Raw genomic sequence first — 20146 nt, forward strand, 5'->3', positions numbered from 1 at the left:
TCTGTCCTTTTCTATCCTAATTAAGGAAGCCAAGTGTTAACTCCTCTGAAGAGCTATCACTACTTGGCTCTGCAACTGTTTCGTGACACACCTCCAGGCTTTGAAGCCTGTGTTTCCTTCTCCCTTAATCTACTTGACTTTCGCAGACTCTGAGATTCACTCCTGTTTTTCCAAATCTGTCCTTTTCTATCCTCATTAAGGAAGTCAGGTGCTATCTCCTCTGGAGAGTTATCACCGCTTGGCTCTGCAACATTCTCATCAGAATGTGTAGTTTCACTTTCCAAGCCACTGACCTCAGAATCATTTTCATTACCCTCAAGGAGAAATACATTTTCAGTAGCATCAGGAAAGACAATCAGAGAATCAGGTTCAGGAATCAGAGAATCAGGTTCAGGTTCACACGCAGGCTGAACCCCAACAATTCCAACTTTTTCCAGCTTCACGAGTATATGCTCAATTCCCACCACAGGGGCAGCTGCAGCTTCACCGTCCAATTGTGACACCGGGTCCTTTGATGGAGTACTTCCTCATTTTTGTGCACGCTGCTAGAAGGTTTTATGGCATTGTAAATTAGTTAAATTAGCCTCCCTGCATAAAGTGGTACCTAAATTTCCTACTTGACAGATGCAACTGTCTTTTGGGCTGCATAGGTCAGCAACAAGCTAGACTATTAATGGTCGGGAGCTCACTACAAACCGGGTTGGCTTCGAATTGATGACCTCTCGGTCAGTAGTGATTTAATGCAGCTGGATACTAACTAGCTATGCCACAGCCCGGTCCTAAAAATCCCATTGAATTTCTGACTGCAAACATGCTAATAATCAAATCTACAGAAGTTAAGGTCCAATATCATCATCACCACCACCACCACCACCACCACCACACTATGTAATACAATTTTTGTTTGAATTGCTTTTGAATGCTACATTTGGACACTGTGTCCTCTTCCTACCTTTAAATGCCTTATTGCTTTTTGGAATCTTGTCAATCTTTACAAGCATTTATTTTTACTGGCCTTTTTTTTGTTGCTAAGCTTTAATAAACAGGATTGTTCCTTCACTCAACGTGTGGTGTGTTTATAGTCAGAGGGGCCATTTCCTGTTCTGGAGTGCATCACAGAATCTCTGGGTTGTTGTAGGTTTTTTGGGTTGTCTGGCCATGTTCTAGAAGCATTCTCTCCTGACGTTCCGCCTGCATCTATGCCAGGCATCCTCAGAGGTTGTGAGGTCTGTTGGAAACTAGGAAAATTGAGTTTATTGAATGTATTGTCGAAGGCTTTCATGGCTGAATCACTGGGTTGTTGTAGGTTTTTTCGGGCTATATGGCAATGTTCTAGAACAGTGTTTCTCAACCTGGGGGTCTGGACCCCTCGGGGGGGGGTCACGAGGGGGTGTCAGAGGGGTCACCAAATACCATCAGAAAACACAGTATATTCTGTTGGTCATGGGGGTTCTGTGTGGGAAGTTTGGCCCAATTCTATCATTGGTGGGCTTCAGAATGCTCTTTGATTGCAGGTGAACTATACATTCCAGCAACTGCCACTCTCAAATGTCAAGGTCTATTTCCCCCAAACTCCACCAGTGTTCATATTTGGGCATATTGAGTATTCATGCCAAGTTTGGTCCAGATACATCATTGTTTGTGTTCACAGTGCTCTCTGGATGTAGGTGAACTAGAGCTCCCAAACTCAAGGTCAATGCCCACCAAACCCTTCCAGTATTTTCTGTTGGACATTTTATTATTTATTATTTATTTACTTCACTTGTATACCGCTCTTCTCAGCCATCAGGCAACTCAGAGCGGTTAACAACCAGTATCAACAACACAGTACAACTCGAAACAGTTCAGCCGGACGGTTCTTCGCAGACGCAATAGTGGCCGCAAAGAAAGATTTCTTTGCGGACTTTATTGCCGCGGCATATACCCTTAAGAAGGACACAAACCGTGCTCGATTTGGCTCGCTCGGATCCAAACGCCACACACTCTCTAGTTCCCTCTTCCTTCGCTTCATCGCTGCTAAGTCTGATTCAATTGCATCATTGGTGGAGTTCAGAATGCTCTTTTAATTTAAATGAACCATAAATCCCAGCAACTACAACTCCCAAATGGCAAAATCAATCCCCACAACCCCACCAGTATTCAAATTTGGGCGTATTGAGTATTTGTGCCAAATTTGGTCCAGTGAATGAAAATACATCCTACATATCAGATATTTACATTATGACTCATAACATTAGCAAAATTATAGTTATGAAGTCGCAACAAAAATAATGTTGTGGTTGGGGGTCACCACAACATGAGGAACTGCATTAAGGGGTCGTGGCATTAGGAAGGTTGAGAACCACTGTTCTAGAGGCATTCTCTCCCGACATTTCGCCTGCATCTGTGGCAGGCATCCTCAGAGGTAGTGAGGTCTGTTGGAACTAGGAAAATGGGTTTATATATCTGTGGAATGACCAGGGTGGGACACAGACCTCACTACCTCTGAGGATGCTTGCCATAGATGCAGGTGAAACGTCAGGGGAGAATGCCTCTAGAACATGGCCCTATAGCCCGAAAAAACCAACAACAATCCAGTGATTCCAGCCATGAAAGCCTTCGACAATACAGTCAATAAACTCAATTATCCTCGTTTCTATTAGACCTCACTACCGCTGAAGATACTTGCCATAGATGCAGGCGAAACGTCAGGAGAGAATGCCTCTAGAATATGGCCATATAGTCCGAAAAAGCCTACAACAACCCAGTGATTCTGGCCATGGAAGCCTTCGACAATACATTAAATAAACTCAATTTTCCTCATTTCCAACAGACCTCACAACCTCTGAGGATGCCTGCCATAGATGCAGGCGGAACGTCAGGAGAGAATGCCTCTAGAACATGGCCATATAGCCCGAAAAAACCTACAACAACCCTGAGTTTATTGAGTTTATGAAGATGCCTGCCATAGATGCAGGCGAAACGTCAGGAGAGAATGCTTCTAGAACATGGCCATATAGCCTGAGGAACCTACCACAACCCAGAATATCAACCCATTAAAGGCCAGTGGGAAGAAAGGCACGCTGTTCAATGCTCCCAAAGAAGACCATCCTCACTCCCTCTGAGGATGCTTGCCATAGATGCAGGCGAAACGTCAGGAGAGAATGCCTCTAGACCATGGCCATATAGCCTGGAGAACCTACCACAACCCAGAATCTCAACCCATTAAAAGCCAGTGGGAAGAAAGGCACGCTGTTCAATGCTCCCAAAGAAGACCATCCTCACTACCTCTGAGGATGCTTGCCATAGATGCAGGCGAAACATCAGGAGAGAATGCTTCTAGAACATGGCCATATAGCCTGGAGAACCTACCACAACCCAGAATCTCAACCCATTAAAAGCCAGTGGGAAGAAAGGCACGCTGTTCAATGCTCCCAAAGAAGACCATCCTCACTCCCTCTGAGGATGCTTGCCATAGATGCAGGCGAAACGTCAGGAGAGAATGCCTCTAGACCATGGCCATATAGCCTGGAGAACCTACCACAACCCAGAATCTCAACCCATTAAAAGCCAGTGCCCAGTGGGAAGAAAGGCACGCTGTTCAATGCTCCCAAAGAAGACCATCCTCACTACCTCTGAGGATGCTTGCCATAGATGCAGGCGAAACGTCAGGAGAGAATGCTTCTAGAACATGGCCATATAGCCTGGAGAACCTACCACAACCCAGAATCTCAACCCATTAAAAGCCAGTGGGAAGAAAGGCACGCTGTTCAATGCTCCCAAAGAAGACCATCCTCACTCCCTCTGAGGATGCTTGCCATAGATGCAGGCGAAACGTCAGGAGAGAATGCTTCTAGAACATGGCCATATAGCCTGGAGAACCTACCACAACCCAGAATCTCAACCCATTAAAAGCCAGTGGGAAGAAAGGCACGCTGTTCAATGCTCCCAAAGAAGACCATCCTCACTCCCTCTGAGGATGCTTGCCATAGATGCAGGCGAAACGTCAGGAGAGAATGCTTCTAGAACATGGCCATATAGCCTGGAGAACCTACCACAACCCAGAATCTCAACCCATTAAAAGCCAGTGCCCAGTGGGAAGAAAGGCACGCTGTTCAATGCTCCCAAAGAAGACCATCCTCACTACCTCTGAGGATGCTTGCCATAGATGCAGGCGAAACGTCAGGAGAGAATGCTTCTAGAACATGGCCATATAGCCTGGAGAACCTACCACAACCCAGAATCTCAACCCATTAAAAGCCAGTGGGAAGAAAGGCACGCTGTTCAATGCTCCCAAAGAAGACCATCCTCACTCCCTCTGAGGATGCTTGCCATAGATGCAGGCGAAACGTCAGGAGAGAATGCTTCTAGAACATGGCCATATAGCCTGGAGAACCTACCACAACCCAGAATCTCAACCCATTAAAAGCCAGTGCCCAGTGGGAAGAAAGGCACGCTGTTCAATGCTCCCAAAGAAGACCATCCTCACTACCTCTGAGGATGCTTGCCATAGATGCAGGCGAAACATCAGGAGAGAATGCTTCTAGAACATGGCCATATAGCCTGGAGAACCTACCACAACCCAGAATCTCAACCCATTAAAAGCCAGTGGGAAGAAAGGCACGCTGTTCAATGCTCCCAAAGAAGACCATCCTCACTCCCTCTGAGGATGCTTGCCATAGATGCAGGCGAAACGTCAGGAGAGAATGCCTCTAGACCATGGCCATATAGCCTGGAGAACCTACCACAACCCAGAATCTCAACCCATTAAAAGCCAGTGCCCAGTGGGAAGAAAGGCACGCTGTTCAATGCTCCCAAAGAAGACCATCCTCACTACCTCTGAGGATGCTTGCCATAGATGCAGGCGAAACGTCAGGAGAGAATGCTTCTAGAACATGGCCATATAGCCTGGAGAACCTACCACAACCCAGAATCTCAACCCATTAAAAGCCAGTGGGAAGAAAGGCACGCTGTTCAATGCTCCCAAAGAAGACCATCCTCACTCCCTCTGAGGATGCTTGCCATAGATGCAGGCGAAACGTCAGGAGAGAATGCTTCTAGAACATGGCCATATAGCCTGGAGAACCTACCACAACCCAGAATCTCAACCCATTAAAAGCCAGTGCCCAGTGGGAAGAAAGGCACGCTGTTCAATGCTCCCAAAGAAGACCATCCTCACTACCTCTGAGGATGCTTGCCATAGATGCAGGCGAAACGTCAGGAGAGAATGCTTCTAGAACATGGCCATATAGCCTGGAGAACCTACCACAACCCAGAATCTCAACCCATTAAAAGCCAGTGGGAAGAAAGGCACGCTGTTCAATGCTCCCAAAGAAGACCATCCTCACTACCTCTGAGGATGCTTGCCATAGATGCAGGCGAAACGTCAGGAGAGAATGCTTCTAGAACATGGCCATATAGCCTGGAGAACCTACCACAACCCAGAATCTCAACCCATTAAAAGCCAGTGGGAAGAAAGGCACGCTGTTCAATGCTCCCAAAGAATACCATCCTCACTACCTCTGAGGATGCTTGCCATAGATGCAGGCGAAACGTCAGGAGAGAATGCCTCTAGACCATGGCCATACAGCCCGAAAAAACCTACAACAACCCAGTGATTCCGGCCATGAAAGCCTTCGACAATACAAAGACCATCCTTGGTGGAAGAGAAAAGTCTCTGGTTGTCAATGGAAAAAAGAGCAAAGCGGGATGTCTCCTCCGCCTGCTCACGGGTGTACTCAGAAAGTGTAAACAATGCTCTTCTTGCAATGCAGAAGGAGGTAGGAGGCTGCTTGGCATGGCGTATCCCATACAGAAGGACGTTTCGTAATCGTTATTATGCCCTGATTATATTGACACAGCGGGAGGCCCAGAGTGTCAACAAGGCTGCCCTGGTCCTGATTGGAATTGACTCCCTTCCGTTCAGCGATGGCCAGGCATTGATCCCACTAAGCCATGAAATCCTATAACAAAACACATACAGAGAAAGAGAAGCAATTGATCCAAACCTGGAGCTCACCCCTGACCTTTGGCGGGACTCCAGCGCGGCCCCATTGCCCCCCACGGAAAGGACACCTTGGGGAGGCCCCATTCGCGAGGAGGCACAAAAAGCATGGACTCAAACACCCAGCAGCCCCACTTCTTCCTGCAGAACGGAGCAAGGAGACATCCACCCCATGGCTTCAGTCTGGAAGAAGCCAAGGATTGACCCACGGTCTAAGCTGCTAATGCTCCCCATGCTCTATTCCGCTTTGGTTAGACCACACCTGGAATATTGTGTCCAATTCTGGGCACCACAATTCAAGAGAGATATTGACAAGCTGGAATGTGTCCAGAGGAGGGCGACTCAAATGATCAAGGGTCTGGAGAACAAGCCCTATGAGGAGCGGCTTAAAGTGCTGGGCATGTTTAGCCTGAAGAAGAGAAGGCTGAGAGGAGATATGATGAGGGCCATGTATAAATATGTGAGAGAAAGTCACGGGGAGGAGGAGGGAGCAAGCTTGTTTTCTGCTTCCTTGCAGACTAGGACGCAATGGAGCAATGGCTTCAAACTACAACAGAGGAGATTCCATCTGAACATGAGGAAGAACTTCCTGACTGTGAGAGCCGTTCAGCAGTGGAACTCTCTGCCCCGGAGTGTGGTGGAGGCTCCTTCTTTGGAAGCTTTTAAGCAGAGGCTGGATGGCCATCTGTCAGGGGTGATTTGAATGCAATGTTCCTGCTTCTTGGCAGAATGGGGCTGGACTGGATGGCCCAGGAGGTCTCTTCCAACTTCTATGATTCTCTCTTGCCCTTGCTGTTTTCAGAAGCAAAGAATCATAGAATGGGAAGAGACCACGTGGGCCATCTAGTCCAACCCCCTTCTTCCATGCAGGAAAAGCACCATCATAGAATCATAGAATCAAAGAGTTGGAAGAGACCTCATGGGCCATCCAGTCCAACCCCATTCTGCCAAGAAGCAGGAATACTGCAAATCCAAAACCAAAGGACACTGCCCACCAAACCCTTCCAGTGTTTTCTGTTGGTCATGGGAGAACTGTGTGCCAAGTTTGGTTCAATCCCATCGTTGGTGGGGTTCAGAATGCTCTGTGATTGTAGGTGAACTACAAATCCCAGCAACTACAACTCCCAAATGTCAAGATTCTATTTTCCCCAAACTCCACCAGTGTTCACATTTGGGCATATTGAGTCTTCATGTAGAGTTTGGTCCAGATCCATCATTGTTTGAATCCACAGTGATCTCTGGATGTAGGAGAACTACAACTCCAAAACGAAAGGACACTGCCCACCAAACCCTTCCAGTATTTTTTGTTGGTCATGGGAGTTATGTGTGCCAAGCTTGGTATAATTCCATTTTGGTGGAGTTCAGAATGTTCTTTGATTGTACGTGAACTATAAATCCCAGCAACTACAACTCCCAAATGTCAAATTTCTATTTTCCCCAAACTCCACCAGTGTTCACATTTGGGCATATTGAGTCTTCGTGTAGAGTTTGGTCCAGATCCATCACTGTTTGAGTCCACAGTGATCTCTGGATGTAGGTGAACTACAACTCCAAAACCAAAGGACACTGCCCACAAAATCCTTGCAGTATTTTCTGTTGGTCATGGGAGAACTGTGTGCCAAGTTTGGTTCAGTTCCATCGTTGGTGGGGTTCGGAATGCTTTTTGATTGTAGGTGAACAATAAATCCCAGCAACTACAACTCCCAAGTGACAAAATCAGTTCTTTGAGTGAAGGACATACATTGGGTTGTTAGGTGTCCAGTGGTTTTTGAGTTCTGTTAATCCCACAAACGAACATTACATTTTTATTTATATAGATAAATAAATAATCAAAGGAGCATGGAGCAATCATGAGCTTGATTAACCCAAGAGACGAGGAATAAAACATCAGCTTGAATAGTCCAAGAAACAAAGAACAAAACATGAGCTTGAGTCCATGGTAAAATCCCCAAGACTCGTAGCAAAACTTGACTAGGAAATTTGGCTTGAAGCTAAGAACAAGGCAGGAGCTTCTTGCTCTATTTGCTACGTTGCTTGATCTGAGAACTGAGGGCTATTCTTTCCCTAATTAATCCGTTGGCCTTGAGGAGTCTCTCCCGGCCTCCCTTTCCCATGGCCTGGCTTGCACCTGTACTTTTCTATACTTTAAGCCCAGCGGGAAGCCAGGGGCGCCTCAAAGAGAGGTTCTCAGGGATTTTTCTGAAGTGGTGGTCTTTAGAGTCTTTAATGATACAACAAAGTCTTTATTATGGAACAAACAACAAATCTTCAATGGTTCAAACAACACTTCAAGGCTTTCTTCGTCTAGTCCTCAATGGACTGGTACCTGACTTTAATTAACTGTACTTTCTCTGTAGGAAAAACCCTATCTAACCTCTCCCAAGGAAGAGGGGCTGACCAAGGGCAAGATGGATGGATGGCATCCTTGAAGTGACTGGACTGACCTTGAAGGAGCTGGGGGTGGTGACAGCCGACAGGGAGCTCTGGCATGGGCTGGTCCAGGAGGTCACGAAGAGTCGGAGACGACTGAACGAATGAACAACAACAACCTCTCCCAGGATGTTTACGATCTATGCCTCATCGGTGTGGGACCTACTACCGATTCCAAATGCGACTGGGTATTGACTAGACCTACCAGCCGAGGCTTGAAAATATTTCAGCTGGAGTTCCGTGGATCTGTAGTGCTGTCCTCCCTCAGAGAATTCTTTGAAACTTCAGGGCTGTTTTCCCTCTGCTGTGAGGCTGAGAGCTCTCAGCCAGAGCCTTGGGACCTTTTCCCTGGAATTTCTGTTTCTGTTTCCCCGGATGTTCCTTTTCCCTGGATGCTCTTCAGAAAAGAAGCTTTTCTACAGGACGAGCTGGTCTACGTCCTATAGTCTAGCTTCTTTGTGTGAGACTGCCCAAAAAATGGCTCCTTTCCCTCCCAGAGCCCTGAACAAGGGGCGGAACCAAAGCCTAATTATGATGGACAGGAGGCCTGCCCCATGACTGCAAACAGATAACAGAAAGAAAATAAAGTTGGAGCTCCTGGTACAGCCGTACCAGCAGACGCATCATGACCTTCAGCTGGCTCAACTACACCAAAGCCCTCATCATCTTCCTCAGCTGGCTGCGCTACGACACATCCAGCCTCTGTTTAAAAACTTCCATGGAAGAAGCTTCTACCAGACTACAAAGCAGAGAGTTCCACTGTTGAACAGCTCATATGGTCAGGCTTGTACAGTCAGGAATTCCTTCCTAATATTCAAGTGAAATCTCCTTTCTTTCCTGTCATTTGAACCCATGGCTCCATTGAGTCCTAGTCTCCAGCACAGCTGAAAGGAAACCTTATTCCCTCTTCCTTATGGCATCCTTATACACGGCTCCTCACATGTCTCCCTCTCTCAACCTCCTCTTCTGCAGGATAGACAGATCCAGCTCTTTGGACCACTCAACAGAGGGATTACTTGTAGTCTCCAAACCTTTGATTCTTCTAGTCGCCCTCTTCCTCTGTGATGTGGTGGGTGGCAAACAAAGCCAATCGGATTTTGGCCTGCATCAAGAGGAGCATAGTGTCTAGATCTAGGGAAGTCATGGGCCAAAACTAACAAAATGAAGTTCAACAGTGATAAATGCAAGATACTCCACTTTGGCAGAAAAAATGAAATGCAAAGATACAGAATGGGGGATGCCTGGCTCGAGAGCAGTACGTGTGAAAAAGATCTTGGAGTCCTCGTGGACAACAAGTTAAACATGAGCCAGGAATGTGATGTGGTGGCAAAGAAAGCCAGTGGGATTTTGGCCTGCATCAAGAGGAGCAGTGTGTCTAGATCTAAGGAAGTAATGCTACCCCTCTATTCTGCTTTGGTTAGACCACATCTGGAATATGGTGTCCAATTCTGGGCACCACAATTCAAGAGAGATATTGACAAGCTGCAATGTGTCCAGAGGAGGGCGACTAAAATGATCAAGGGTCTGGAGAACAAGCCCTATGAGGAGCGGCTTAAGGAGCTGGGCATGTTTAGCCTGAAGAAGAGAAGGCTGAGAGGAGATATGATAGCCATGTATAAATATGTGAGAGGAAGCCACAGGGAGGAGGAGGGAGCAAGCTTGTTTTCTGCTTCCCTGGAGACTAGGATGCGGAACAATGGCTTCAAACTTCAAGAGAGGAGATTCCATCTGAACATGAGGAAGAACTTCCTGGCTGTGAGAGCCATTCAGCAGTGGAACTCTCTGCCCCTGAGTGTGATGGAGGCTCCCTCTTTGGAAGGTTTTAAACAGAGACTGGATGGCCATCTCTCAGGGGTGATTTGAATGCAATATTCCTGCTTCTTGGCAGAATGGGGTTGGACTGGATGGCCCAGGAGGTCTCTTCCAACTCTTTGATTCTATGATTCCTTCCAGCTAATTCTACTACAACTACTACTACTACGGATGGATTTTAGAACACGATGAACGCGGGCTATAGAGCGGTTTCAGTTGATATTGTATTGTGTTATATTGTACTGTATTAATTGTCTGTTTTTAATCTATTGTGTTATTGCTATTGCATTTTATTTTGATTGTGGGCATCGAATTGTGCCGGATGTAAGCCGCCTTGAGTCCCCCTTAGGGGGTGAGAAAGGTGGGGTAGAAATGACCAAAATAAATAAATAATAAATACTACTACTAATAATAATCAAAGCCAGAATTGAAAAGTCAACAACAGATCCCAAATGCAGACTCTGCAAGGAAGCAGATGAAACAATAGATCCCATCCTCAGCTGCTGCAAGAAGATCACGTTCACGCAGACAGACTCCAAGCAGAGACACAACACCCTTGCTCAGGTGATTCATTGGAACTTGTGCCACAAACACCATCTGCCTGCGACAAAGAACTGGTGGGATCACAAGCTGGAAAAAGCAAGAATGAACACGCCAAACTCCTCTGAGACTTCTGAATTCAGTCAGAGTTCTGGAGCACAACACTCCTGATCCCACAATTGTGTTAACAAACAAAGTATGCATCGTCGATGTCGATCTCAGGTGACAGCAGGATTGCAGAGAAACAACTGGAAAAGCTGACACGATACGAGGATTTAAAGATCAAACTGCAAAGGCTCTGGCACAAGCCAGTCAAGGTGGTCGCAGTGGTGTCCAGAGGAAGAGGGCAACTCAAAGGATCATGGGTCGGGAGAACAAGCCCTATGAGGAACCAATGACAGATCCACCTACGAGTAGCATAGCATTGGACTAGTTTGTTTGTAAAATGAATGAAAGAGACTTCGGAGCACAGGAACCAGATTCGAGGAGTTCATATGCACACAATGGCATCCTGGAGTTTTGCAATGCATTCCCAGAGTTAGTCTTACTGCACACTGAGCGCACTGTTTTTTCTCTTTCCAAAGGTCAGTCCTTCACCTTCTCAGGAGGAAATACACCTTCCGAAGAGAGGAAATCTGTCACTCCTCCAGCCTGACAATACTTGGCCTTCATAAAGTTAGATCTTTTCAGTACTAATTTCAGTACATCTACACAAATGACCAGCCACTGCCAGAAGGGACGGAGAGTTTCATCTATGCTGATGATCGTGCCATTACCGCTCAAGCAGGGAGCTTTGAGATGGTAGAACAGAAGCTTTCCGAAGCTCTAGGTGCTCTTACTGCCTATGACAGGGAAAACCAGCTGATCCCCAACCCATCCAAAACACAGACATGTGCCTTTCATCTCAAGAACAGACAAGCATCCCAAGCTCTGAAGATCACCTGGGAAGGAATCCCACTGGAGCATTGCAGCGCACCCAAATACCTGGGAGTCACTCTGGACCGTGCTCTGACCTACAAGAAGCACTGCCTGAACATCAAGCAAAAAGTGGGTGCTAGAAACAAGATCATACGAAAGCTGACTGGCACAACCTGGGGATCACAACCAGACACAGTGAAGACATCTGCCCTTGCGCTATGCTACTCTGCCGCTGAGTATGCATGCCCAGTGTGGAACACATCTCACCACCCCAAACCAGTAGATGTGGCTCTTAATGAGACATGCCACATTATCACGGGGTGCCTGCGCCCTACACCACTGGAGAAATTACACTGCTTAGCCGGTATTGCACCACCTGACATCCACCGGGAAGTAGCAGCCAATAGTGAAAGGACCAAGGCAGAGACATCTCCAGCTCATCCCCTGTTTGGGTATCAGCCAGCACGTCAACGACTTAAATCTAGAAATAGTTTTCTAAGATCTACAGAGACACTCGCTGGAACACCTCAGCAAGCGAGAGTCCAAAAGTGGCAGGCTCAAACCCAGCACCTCAACCAATGGCTGATGCCAAACGAGAGACTCCCTCCTGGGCACACAGAGGACTGGGCGACTTGGAAGGCACTGAACAGACTGCGCTCTGGCACCACGAGATGCAGAGCCAACCTTCAGAAATGGGGCCACAAAGTGGAATCCATGACATGCGAGTGTGGAGAGGAGCAAACCACTGACCACCTGCTGCAATGCACCCTGAGCCCTGCCACATGATGCACAAGGGAGGACCTTCTTGCGGCAACACCAGAGGCACTCCAAGGGGCCAGATACTGGTCAAAGGACATTTAATCAACTCTCATACTCACACATTTTGTAATCTGCTTGTTTGCTTTGTTCTGTTAGAAATGTAATATAATTTGACTGGTTGTTCTGACACGATAAATAAATAGTACTAATTTGGAAAGCGCCTTGCATTTTGTTGTCCTTGCCCGGCTCTCTCCAGCCTTGCAAGTTGGGAATTGTAGGGCAACCTTGCATAGTTCTGTTGCACCAAAATGCATTTGCTGAACCGAACATGGATGCTTCCATTTCGTAAGCGTAAACTTCAGTAGCAGCTGAGTAAGTAGGTCTCCTCTTCCCCAAGAGGCCAAGTAACCTGGATTTCAGAGACTGCGGCAGCAAAGCGAAAGGAGACGGATCAAAACAAGGGCTTTGCGCATGTCTAGATATGTGCCAAGCAACGTGAGACAACCGTGTGATGCGGCAGCTCAAAAAGCCCATGCGATTCTAGGCTGCATCAATAGGTGTCCAGATTGAGAGAATTCCTAGTCTTGGTGGTGGTCTCTAAGCAGAGGCTGAAAGGTCATCTGTCGGGGGAGTTTTGATAGTGTCTTCTTGCCTGGCAGAAAGAAGGGGGTTGGACCGGATGGCCCTTGAGGTCTCTTCCTATCTATCCAAATCGAATGCATACACACAGTGCAATTCTGAGTTTCTGCTGCTTCCAAAGACGGAACCTGGCCCAAATACTTTATGACGGACCCAGAAAAGGAAATATTATTCCATTTGTAAACAAATGGTTGACCAAACTGCTAAAGTCAGCAAAATTGGATAAACAACTTGTCTCCTTACAAATAAAACAATACAATGTATTGTCGAAGGCTTTCATGGCCGGAATCACTGGGTTGTTGTAGGTTTTTCGGGCTATATGGCCATGTTCTAGAGGCATTCTCTCCTGATGTTTCGCCTGCATCTATGGCAAGCATCCTCAGAGGTTGTGAGGTCTGTTGGAAGTAGGAAAAACGGGTTTATATATCTGTGGAATGACCAGGGTGGGATAAAGGACTTTTGTCTGCTGGGGCTAGATGTGAATGTTTCAGCTGATCACCTTGATTTGCATTCAATGGCTTGGAAGTGCCCGGGGGGAATCTTTTGTTGAGAGTGATTTTATGTGCCTGTTTGTTTCCCCTCTGTTGTTTTGCTGTTGTAAAACAATACAATGTTTTCAAAATAATTGGAAGCCCTTTGCAGAATGTATAGAGCTAGAACGTTTTAGGAGTGGGACATAATGGCGTTGGATGATTAAAAATAAATTGTCATAATAATAATAATAATAATAATAATAATAATAATAATCTATATAAATAAAAATGTAATGTTCGTTTGTGGGATTAACAGGACTCAAAAACCAGTGGGCGAATTGACACCAAATTTGGACAGCATACACCTAACAACCCGATGTATATCCTTCACTCAAAAATTTATGTTTTTGTCATTTGGGAGTTGAAGTTCTTGGGATTTATAGTTCGCCTACAATCAAAGAGCATTCTGAACTCGACCAATGATGAAATTGAACCAAACTTGGCACACAGGACTCTCATGACCAACAGAAAAGACTAGATGGGTTTGATGGGAAGGTAACAATGCTCCATGCACTCATGCCAGCCATTATGATTAGCTTGATTAGCATTGAATGGCCTTGCAGCTACAAAGCCTGGCTGCTTCCTGACTGGGGGGCAATCCTTTCTTGGGAGGATGTTAGCTGGCCCTGGTTGATTCTTGTCAGGAATTCCCCTGCTTTTTGAGTGTTGCTCTTTATTTACTGTCCTGATAATAATAATAATAATCATCATCATCATCATCATCATCATCTATATAAATAAAAATGTAATGTTCGTTTGTGGGATTAACAGAACTCAAAAACCACTGGACGAATTGACACCAAATTTGGACACAAGACACCTAACAACCCAATGTATGTCCTTCACTCAAAAAAATTGATTTTGTCATTGGGGAGTTGTAGTTGCTGGGATTTATAGTTTGCCTACAATCGATGAGCATTCTGAACTCCACCAACGATGGAATTGAACCAAACTTGGCACACCGTTCTCCCATGACCGACAGAAATCACTGGAAGGGTTTGGTGGGCAGTGTCCTTTGGTTTTGGAGTTGTAGTTCACCTGCATCCAGAGATCACTGTGGACTCAAACAATGACGGACCTGGACCAAACTCTTCACGAATACTCAATATGCCCAAATGTGAACACTGCTGGAGTTCGGGGAAAATAGAATGTTGACATTTGGGAGTTGTAGTTGCTGGGATTTATAGTTCACCTACAATCACAGAGCATTCTGGACCCCACCAATAATGGAATTGGGCCAAACCTCCCACACAGAACCCCCATGTAAGCCACAGCAACGCGTGGCAAGGGACGGCTAGTAATAATAATAATATAATGGTATATTTTAAATTGCATGCTAATGCTTTTAGGTGTTGTTGAAAGCTTTCATGGCCAGAATCACTGGGTTTCTGTAAGTTTTCCGGGCTGTCTGGCGATGTTCCAGCAGCATTCTCTCCTGACATTTCGCCTGCATCTATGGCAGGCATCCTCACAGGTTGTGAAGTCTGTCGGAAACAAGTAAATTTGGGTTTATATATTTGTGGAATTATGTCTACGCTGGGAGAAAGAACTCTTGCCTGTTGGAGGGAGGTGTAAATGTTGAAATGGATCGCCTTGATTAGCATTGAATGGCCTAGCAGTTTCAAGGTCTGGCTTCTTACTGCCTGGGGGAATCCTTTGTTGAGAGGTGATTGTTTCTTGTCTGGAGCGTCCCTATCTTTATTTCCTGTTATGATTTTAGAGTTTTTAAATAGTTTTTAATACTTTTTTGGAGTTTTGTAATGTATTTAAAAACTCTAAAATCCTAACTTTAAATAAAGGACAACTTTCAAAAACAGGGGAGCTCCAGACAAGAAACTATCAGGGACAGCTAACCATCCTTCAACAAATGATCCCCCAGGCAGTAAAAAGCCAGACCTTGAAACTGTTAGGCCATTCAATCAAGGTGGTCAACTGCCAACATTCCCACCCTGGACATCATTCCACAGATATATAAACCCATTTTCCTAGTTTCCAACAGAGGTCACAACTTCTGAGGATGCCTGCCATAGATGTGGGAGAAATGTCAGGAGAGAATGCTTCTGGAACATGGCCAGACAGCCTGGGAAACTCACAGCAACCCAGTGATTCTGGCCACGAAAGCTTTTGACAATCCAAACCCCATTTTCCTAGTTTGCAACAGACCTCACAACCTCTGATGTGGGCGAAATGTCAGGAGAGAGTGCTTCTGGAACATGGCCAGGCAGCCTGGGAAACTCACAGCAAACCAGCGATTCTGGCCACGAAAGCCTTTCTCAACACAAACCCCATTTTCCTAGTTTGCAACAGACCTCACAACCTCTGAGGATGTCTGCCATAGATGTGGGAGAAATGTCAGGAGAGAATGCTTCTGGAACATGGCCAGGCAGCCTGGGAAAGTCACAGCAACCCAGTGATTCTGGCCACAAAAGCCTTTGACAATACAAACCCCATTTTCCTAGTTTGCAACAGACCTCACAACCTCTGAGGATGCCTGCCATAGATGTGGGTGAAATATCAGGAGAGAATGCTTCTGGAATGTGACCAGACAGCCTGGGAAACTCAGCAAACCAGCGATTCTGGCCACGAAAGCCTTTGACAATACAAGCCCTATTTTCCTACTTTGCAACAGACCTCACAACCTCTGAAGGTGCCTGCCATAGATGTGGGCGAAGTGTCAGGAGAGAATGCTTCCGGAACATGGCCAGGCAGCCTGGGAAACTCACAGCAGCCCAGTGATTCTGGCCACGAAAGCCTTTGACAATACAAACCCCATTTTCATAGTTTGCAACAGACCTCACAACTTCTTAGGGTGTCTGCCATAGATGTGGGAGAAATGTCAGGAGAGAATGCTTCCGGAACATGGCCAGGCAGCCTGGGAAACTCACAGCAACCCAGTGATTCTGGCCACGAAAGCCTTTGACAATACAAACCCAATTTTCCTAGTTTGCAACAGACCTCACAACCTCTGAGGATGCCTGCCATAGATGTGGGAGATATGTCAGGAGAGAATGCTTCTGGAACATGGCCAGGCAGCCTGGGAAACTCACAGCAACCCAGCGATTCTGGCCACGAAAGCCTTTGACAATGCAAACCCCATTTTCCTAGTTTGCAACAGACCTCCCAACCTCTGAGGATGCCTGCCATAGATGTGGGAGAAATGTCAGGAGAGAATGCTTCTGGAACATGGCCAGACAGCCTGGAAAACTCACAGCAACCCAGTGGATTCTGGCCACGAATGCCTTTGACAATACAAACCCCATTTTCTTAGTTTGCAACAGACCTCACAACCTCTGATGTGGGCGAAATGTCAGGAGAGAATACTTTTGGAACATGGCCAGGCAGCCCGGAAAACTTACAGCCACCCAATGATGCTTTCGTGTTAAGTGACTTTCAGGAGAGATAAAGAAGGATATAAATAAATACTATAATAATAATAATAATAATAATAATAATAATAATACAGATTGGACAAAAGATATGCATTAATGTTTCTGTTTAATTAATTGTTTCTGTTTAAACATTAATTAATGTTTCTGTTTAAAGATAGTCCTGCCGGTTAATAATTATTTAATTATTTGTTCCTTTTTTTACAATGTCGTCCCAATGCAGTGGCAGGGAGTTCCACAGTCACGCTTTCTGCCCGAAGCGGGGCTCGAACTCGTGACAGTAAAACAGAAGCGCCGCCCCCAGGGAGGAGTCCAAGGAAGCGGGAGCCAATCACAGAAGCGCTTTCCCAAGGGCGGGAATTCAAACGGGAGAGTGACACCCTGCGTGGCCAATGAGGGGCCGAGATGGCGCCGGGGAGGCGGGGCCTCCCGAGACAAACGACGCGGTCTCCCTGAGGAGGCGACTCCGTCCCCGGCGCGGCCTGCCCGCTTCCCTCGTACTGGCTCACCTGCTCGAAGCGCGGCCGGCCCAGCTGGAAGGGCGGGCCCTCCTCCTCGGCGCCCTCCGCCATCCCCGCCGCCAGTCGCTCGCTCTCCGCTCCGGATCCCGGCCACGCCCACTCGCCCCTCGCCCCGCCCCCGACGCCGCCTCCCATTGGCCCGGCCCCACCGCAGACCCCGCGGGGCACGCCGGGAGGTGTAGTCTTTCTCCTCCTGCGGGGAGGGAGGCGGAAGCCGGGAGAGGGGCACGACGGGAAGTGTAGTCTCCAGGCCAAGGCACGCTCCCATAGAGATCTATGGGCGGGGCGGAGGGAAGCTGGGAAATGTAGTTCTATAGATAGATAGATAAATAGATAGATAGATAGATAGATAGATAGATAGATAGATAGATAGATAGATAGATAGATAGATAGATAGATAGATAGATAGATAGATAGATAGATAGATAGATAGGTAGGTAGGTAGGTAGATAGATATGTGTGTGTGTCTGTCATATGTGTTGTATTTATTAAATATATATATAATATGGTATTTATTATGTATATATATATATACAAACACAAAGTATATATATATATTTGTTCTCTGGTACTTATTAAATATTATATATATATATACACACACATAAAGGTATTATATATATATATATATATATATTCTCTGGTACTTATTAAATAATATATATATATGTTGTCTGGTTTTTATTAAATATTATATATATATATATATATACACACACAAAGGTATTATATATATATAAAGGTATTCACACACACAAAGGTATTACATATATACATATTCGTTGTCTGGTATTTACTAAATATTATATATATATATATATATATGTGTGTGTGTGTGTATATATATATATATATATATACACACAAAGGTATTATATATATATTTGTCTGGTATTTATTAAATAATAATTATATATATATATATATATATATATATATAAAGGTATTATATATATACACAAAGGTATTATTTATATATATATATAAAGGTATTATATATATATATATATATACACACACACACAAAGGTATTATATATATATATATATATTTGTTGTCAAACTTCCGTACAGTGGCCCTTATTTCTCATCATGCCAGGAAGGTAATGCTCAAGATCCTGCAAGGAAGACTCCAGCAATACATGGAGCGAGAGTTGCCAGATGTTCAAGCCGGGTTTAGAAAAGGCAGAGGAACGAGAGACCAGATTGCCAATATCCGGATGCTGGATAATGGAGAAAGGCAGGGAGTTTCAGAAAAACATCTACTTCTGCTTCATTGACTCTTCTAAAGCCTTTGACTGTGTGGATCATCATAAATGGTGTCAAGTTCTTGGTGGGATGGGCATCTCAAGCCCCCTTCCCTCTCTCCTGAGGAATCTGTACAAGGACCAAGGAGCCACAGTCAGAACTGACCACGGAACAGGAGACGGGTTCCAGATTGGGAAAGGCGTACGGCAAGGCTGCATCCTCTCACCCAACCTCTTTAACTTGTATGCAGAACACATCATGCGAGGATGTGCGGGGCTTGATGAATGCAAAGCTGGGGTGAAAATGGCTGGAAGAAAGATTAATAACCTCAGATATGCAGATGACACCACTCTGATGGCCGAAAGCGAGGAGGAGCTGAGGAGCCTTCCAATCAAGGTGAAAGAAGAAAGCGCAAAAGCCGGGTTGCAGCTAAACGTCAAAAAAACCAAGATTATGGCAACAAGAATGATTGACAACTGGGAAATAGAGGGAGAAACCGTGGAGGCCGTGACAGACTTTGTATTTCTAGGCGCAAAGATGACTGCAGATGCAGACTGTGGCCAGGAAATCAGAAGACGCTTCCTTCTTGGGAGGAGAGCAATGCCCAGTCTCGACAAAATAGTAAAGAGTAGAGACATCAGACTGGCAACCAAGATCCATTGCCTAGTCCAAGCCATGGTCTTCCCTGTAGTCACCTTCGGATGTGAGAGCTGGACCTTCGGGAAGGCTGAGCGAAGGAAGATCGATGCTTTTGAGCTGTGGTGTTGGAGGAAAGTGCTGAGAGTGCCTTGGACTGCGAGAAGATCCAACCAGTCCATCCTCCAGGAAAGAAAGCCCGACTGCTCACTGGAGGGAAAGATACTAGAGACAAAGTGGAAGTCCTTTGAATGCCACATCATGAGGAGACAGCAAAGCCTGGAGAAGACAATTATGCTGGGGAAAGTGGAAGGCAAAAGGAAGAGGGGCCGACCAAGGGCAAGATGGATGGATGGCATCCTTGAAGGGACGGGACTGACCTTGAAGGAGCTGGGGGTGGTGATGGCCGACAGGGAGCTCTGGCGTGGGCTGGTCCATGAGGTCACGAAGAGTCGGAGACGACTGAACGAATGAACAACAACAACAACAACAACATATTTGTTGTCTGGTATTTATTAAATATTATATATATATATATAATATATATATATATATACACAAAGGTATTAGATATATATTTGTCTGGTATTTATTAAATTTATATATATTTATATATATTTATATATATATATATATATATATATATAAAGGTATCATATATATATATATATATATATATATATATTGCCTGGTATTTATTAAATATATATATAGGTATTATATATATATACATACACAAAGG

The 20146-nt window shown here is 45.5% G+C and overlaps 1 protein-coding gene across 2 annotated transcripts in view; it reads right to left on the reverse strand.

Moving 5' to 3' along the window:
• The window catches only part of SFXN5 (sideroflexin 5), a 160596-nt gene extending 142971 nt beyond the window's left edge, over positions 1-17625 (reverse strand). For both annotated transcript variants that reach the window (XM_067468440.1, XM_067468441.1), the window contains exon 1: positions 17510-17625. In XM_067468440.1, the coding sequence (XP_067324541.1) occupies positions 17510-17572 (63 nt within the window). In that variant the 5' untranslated portion in view covers positions 17573-17625. The remainder of the gene's footprint in view (positions 1-17509) is intronic.
• Positions 17626-20146: the final 2521 nt, after the last annotated feature.

This window comes from Anolis sagrei, chromosome 5 (genome assembly GCF_037176765.1).
Source record: "Anolis sagrei isolate rAnoSag1 chromosome 5, rAnoSag1.mat, whole genome shotgun sequence".
Taxonomy (NCBI): Eukaryota; Metazoa; Chordata; class Lepidosauria; order Squamata; family Dactyloidae; genus Anolis; species Anolis sagrei.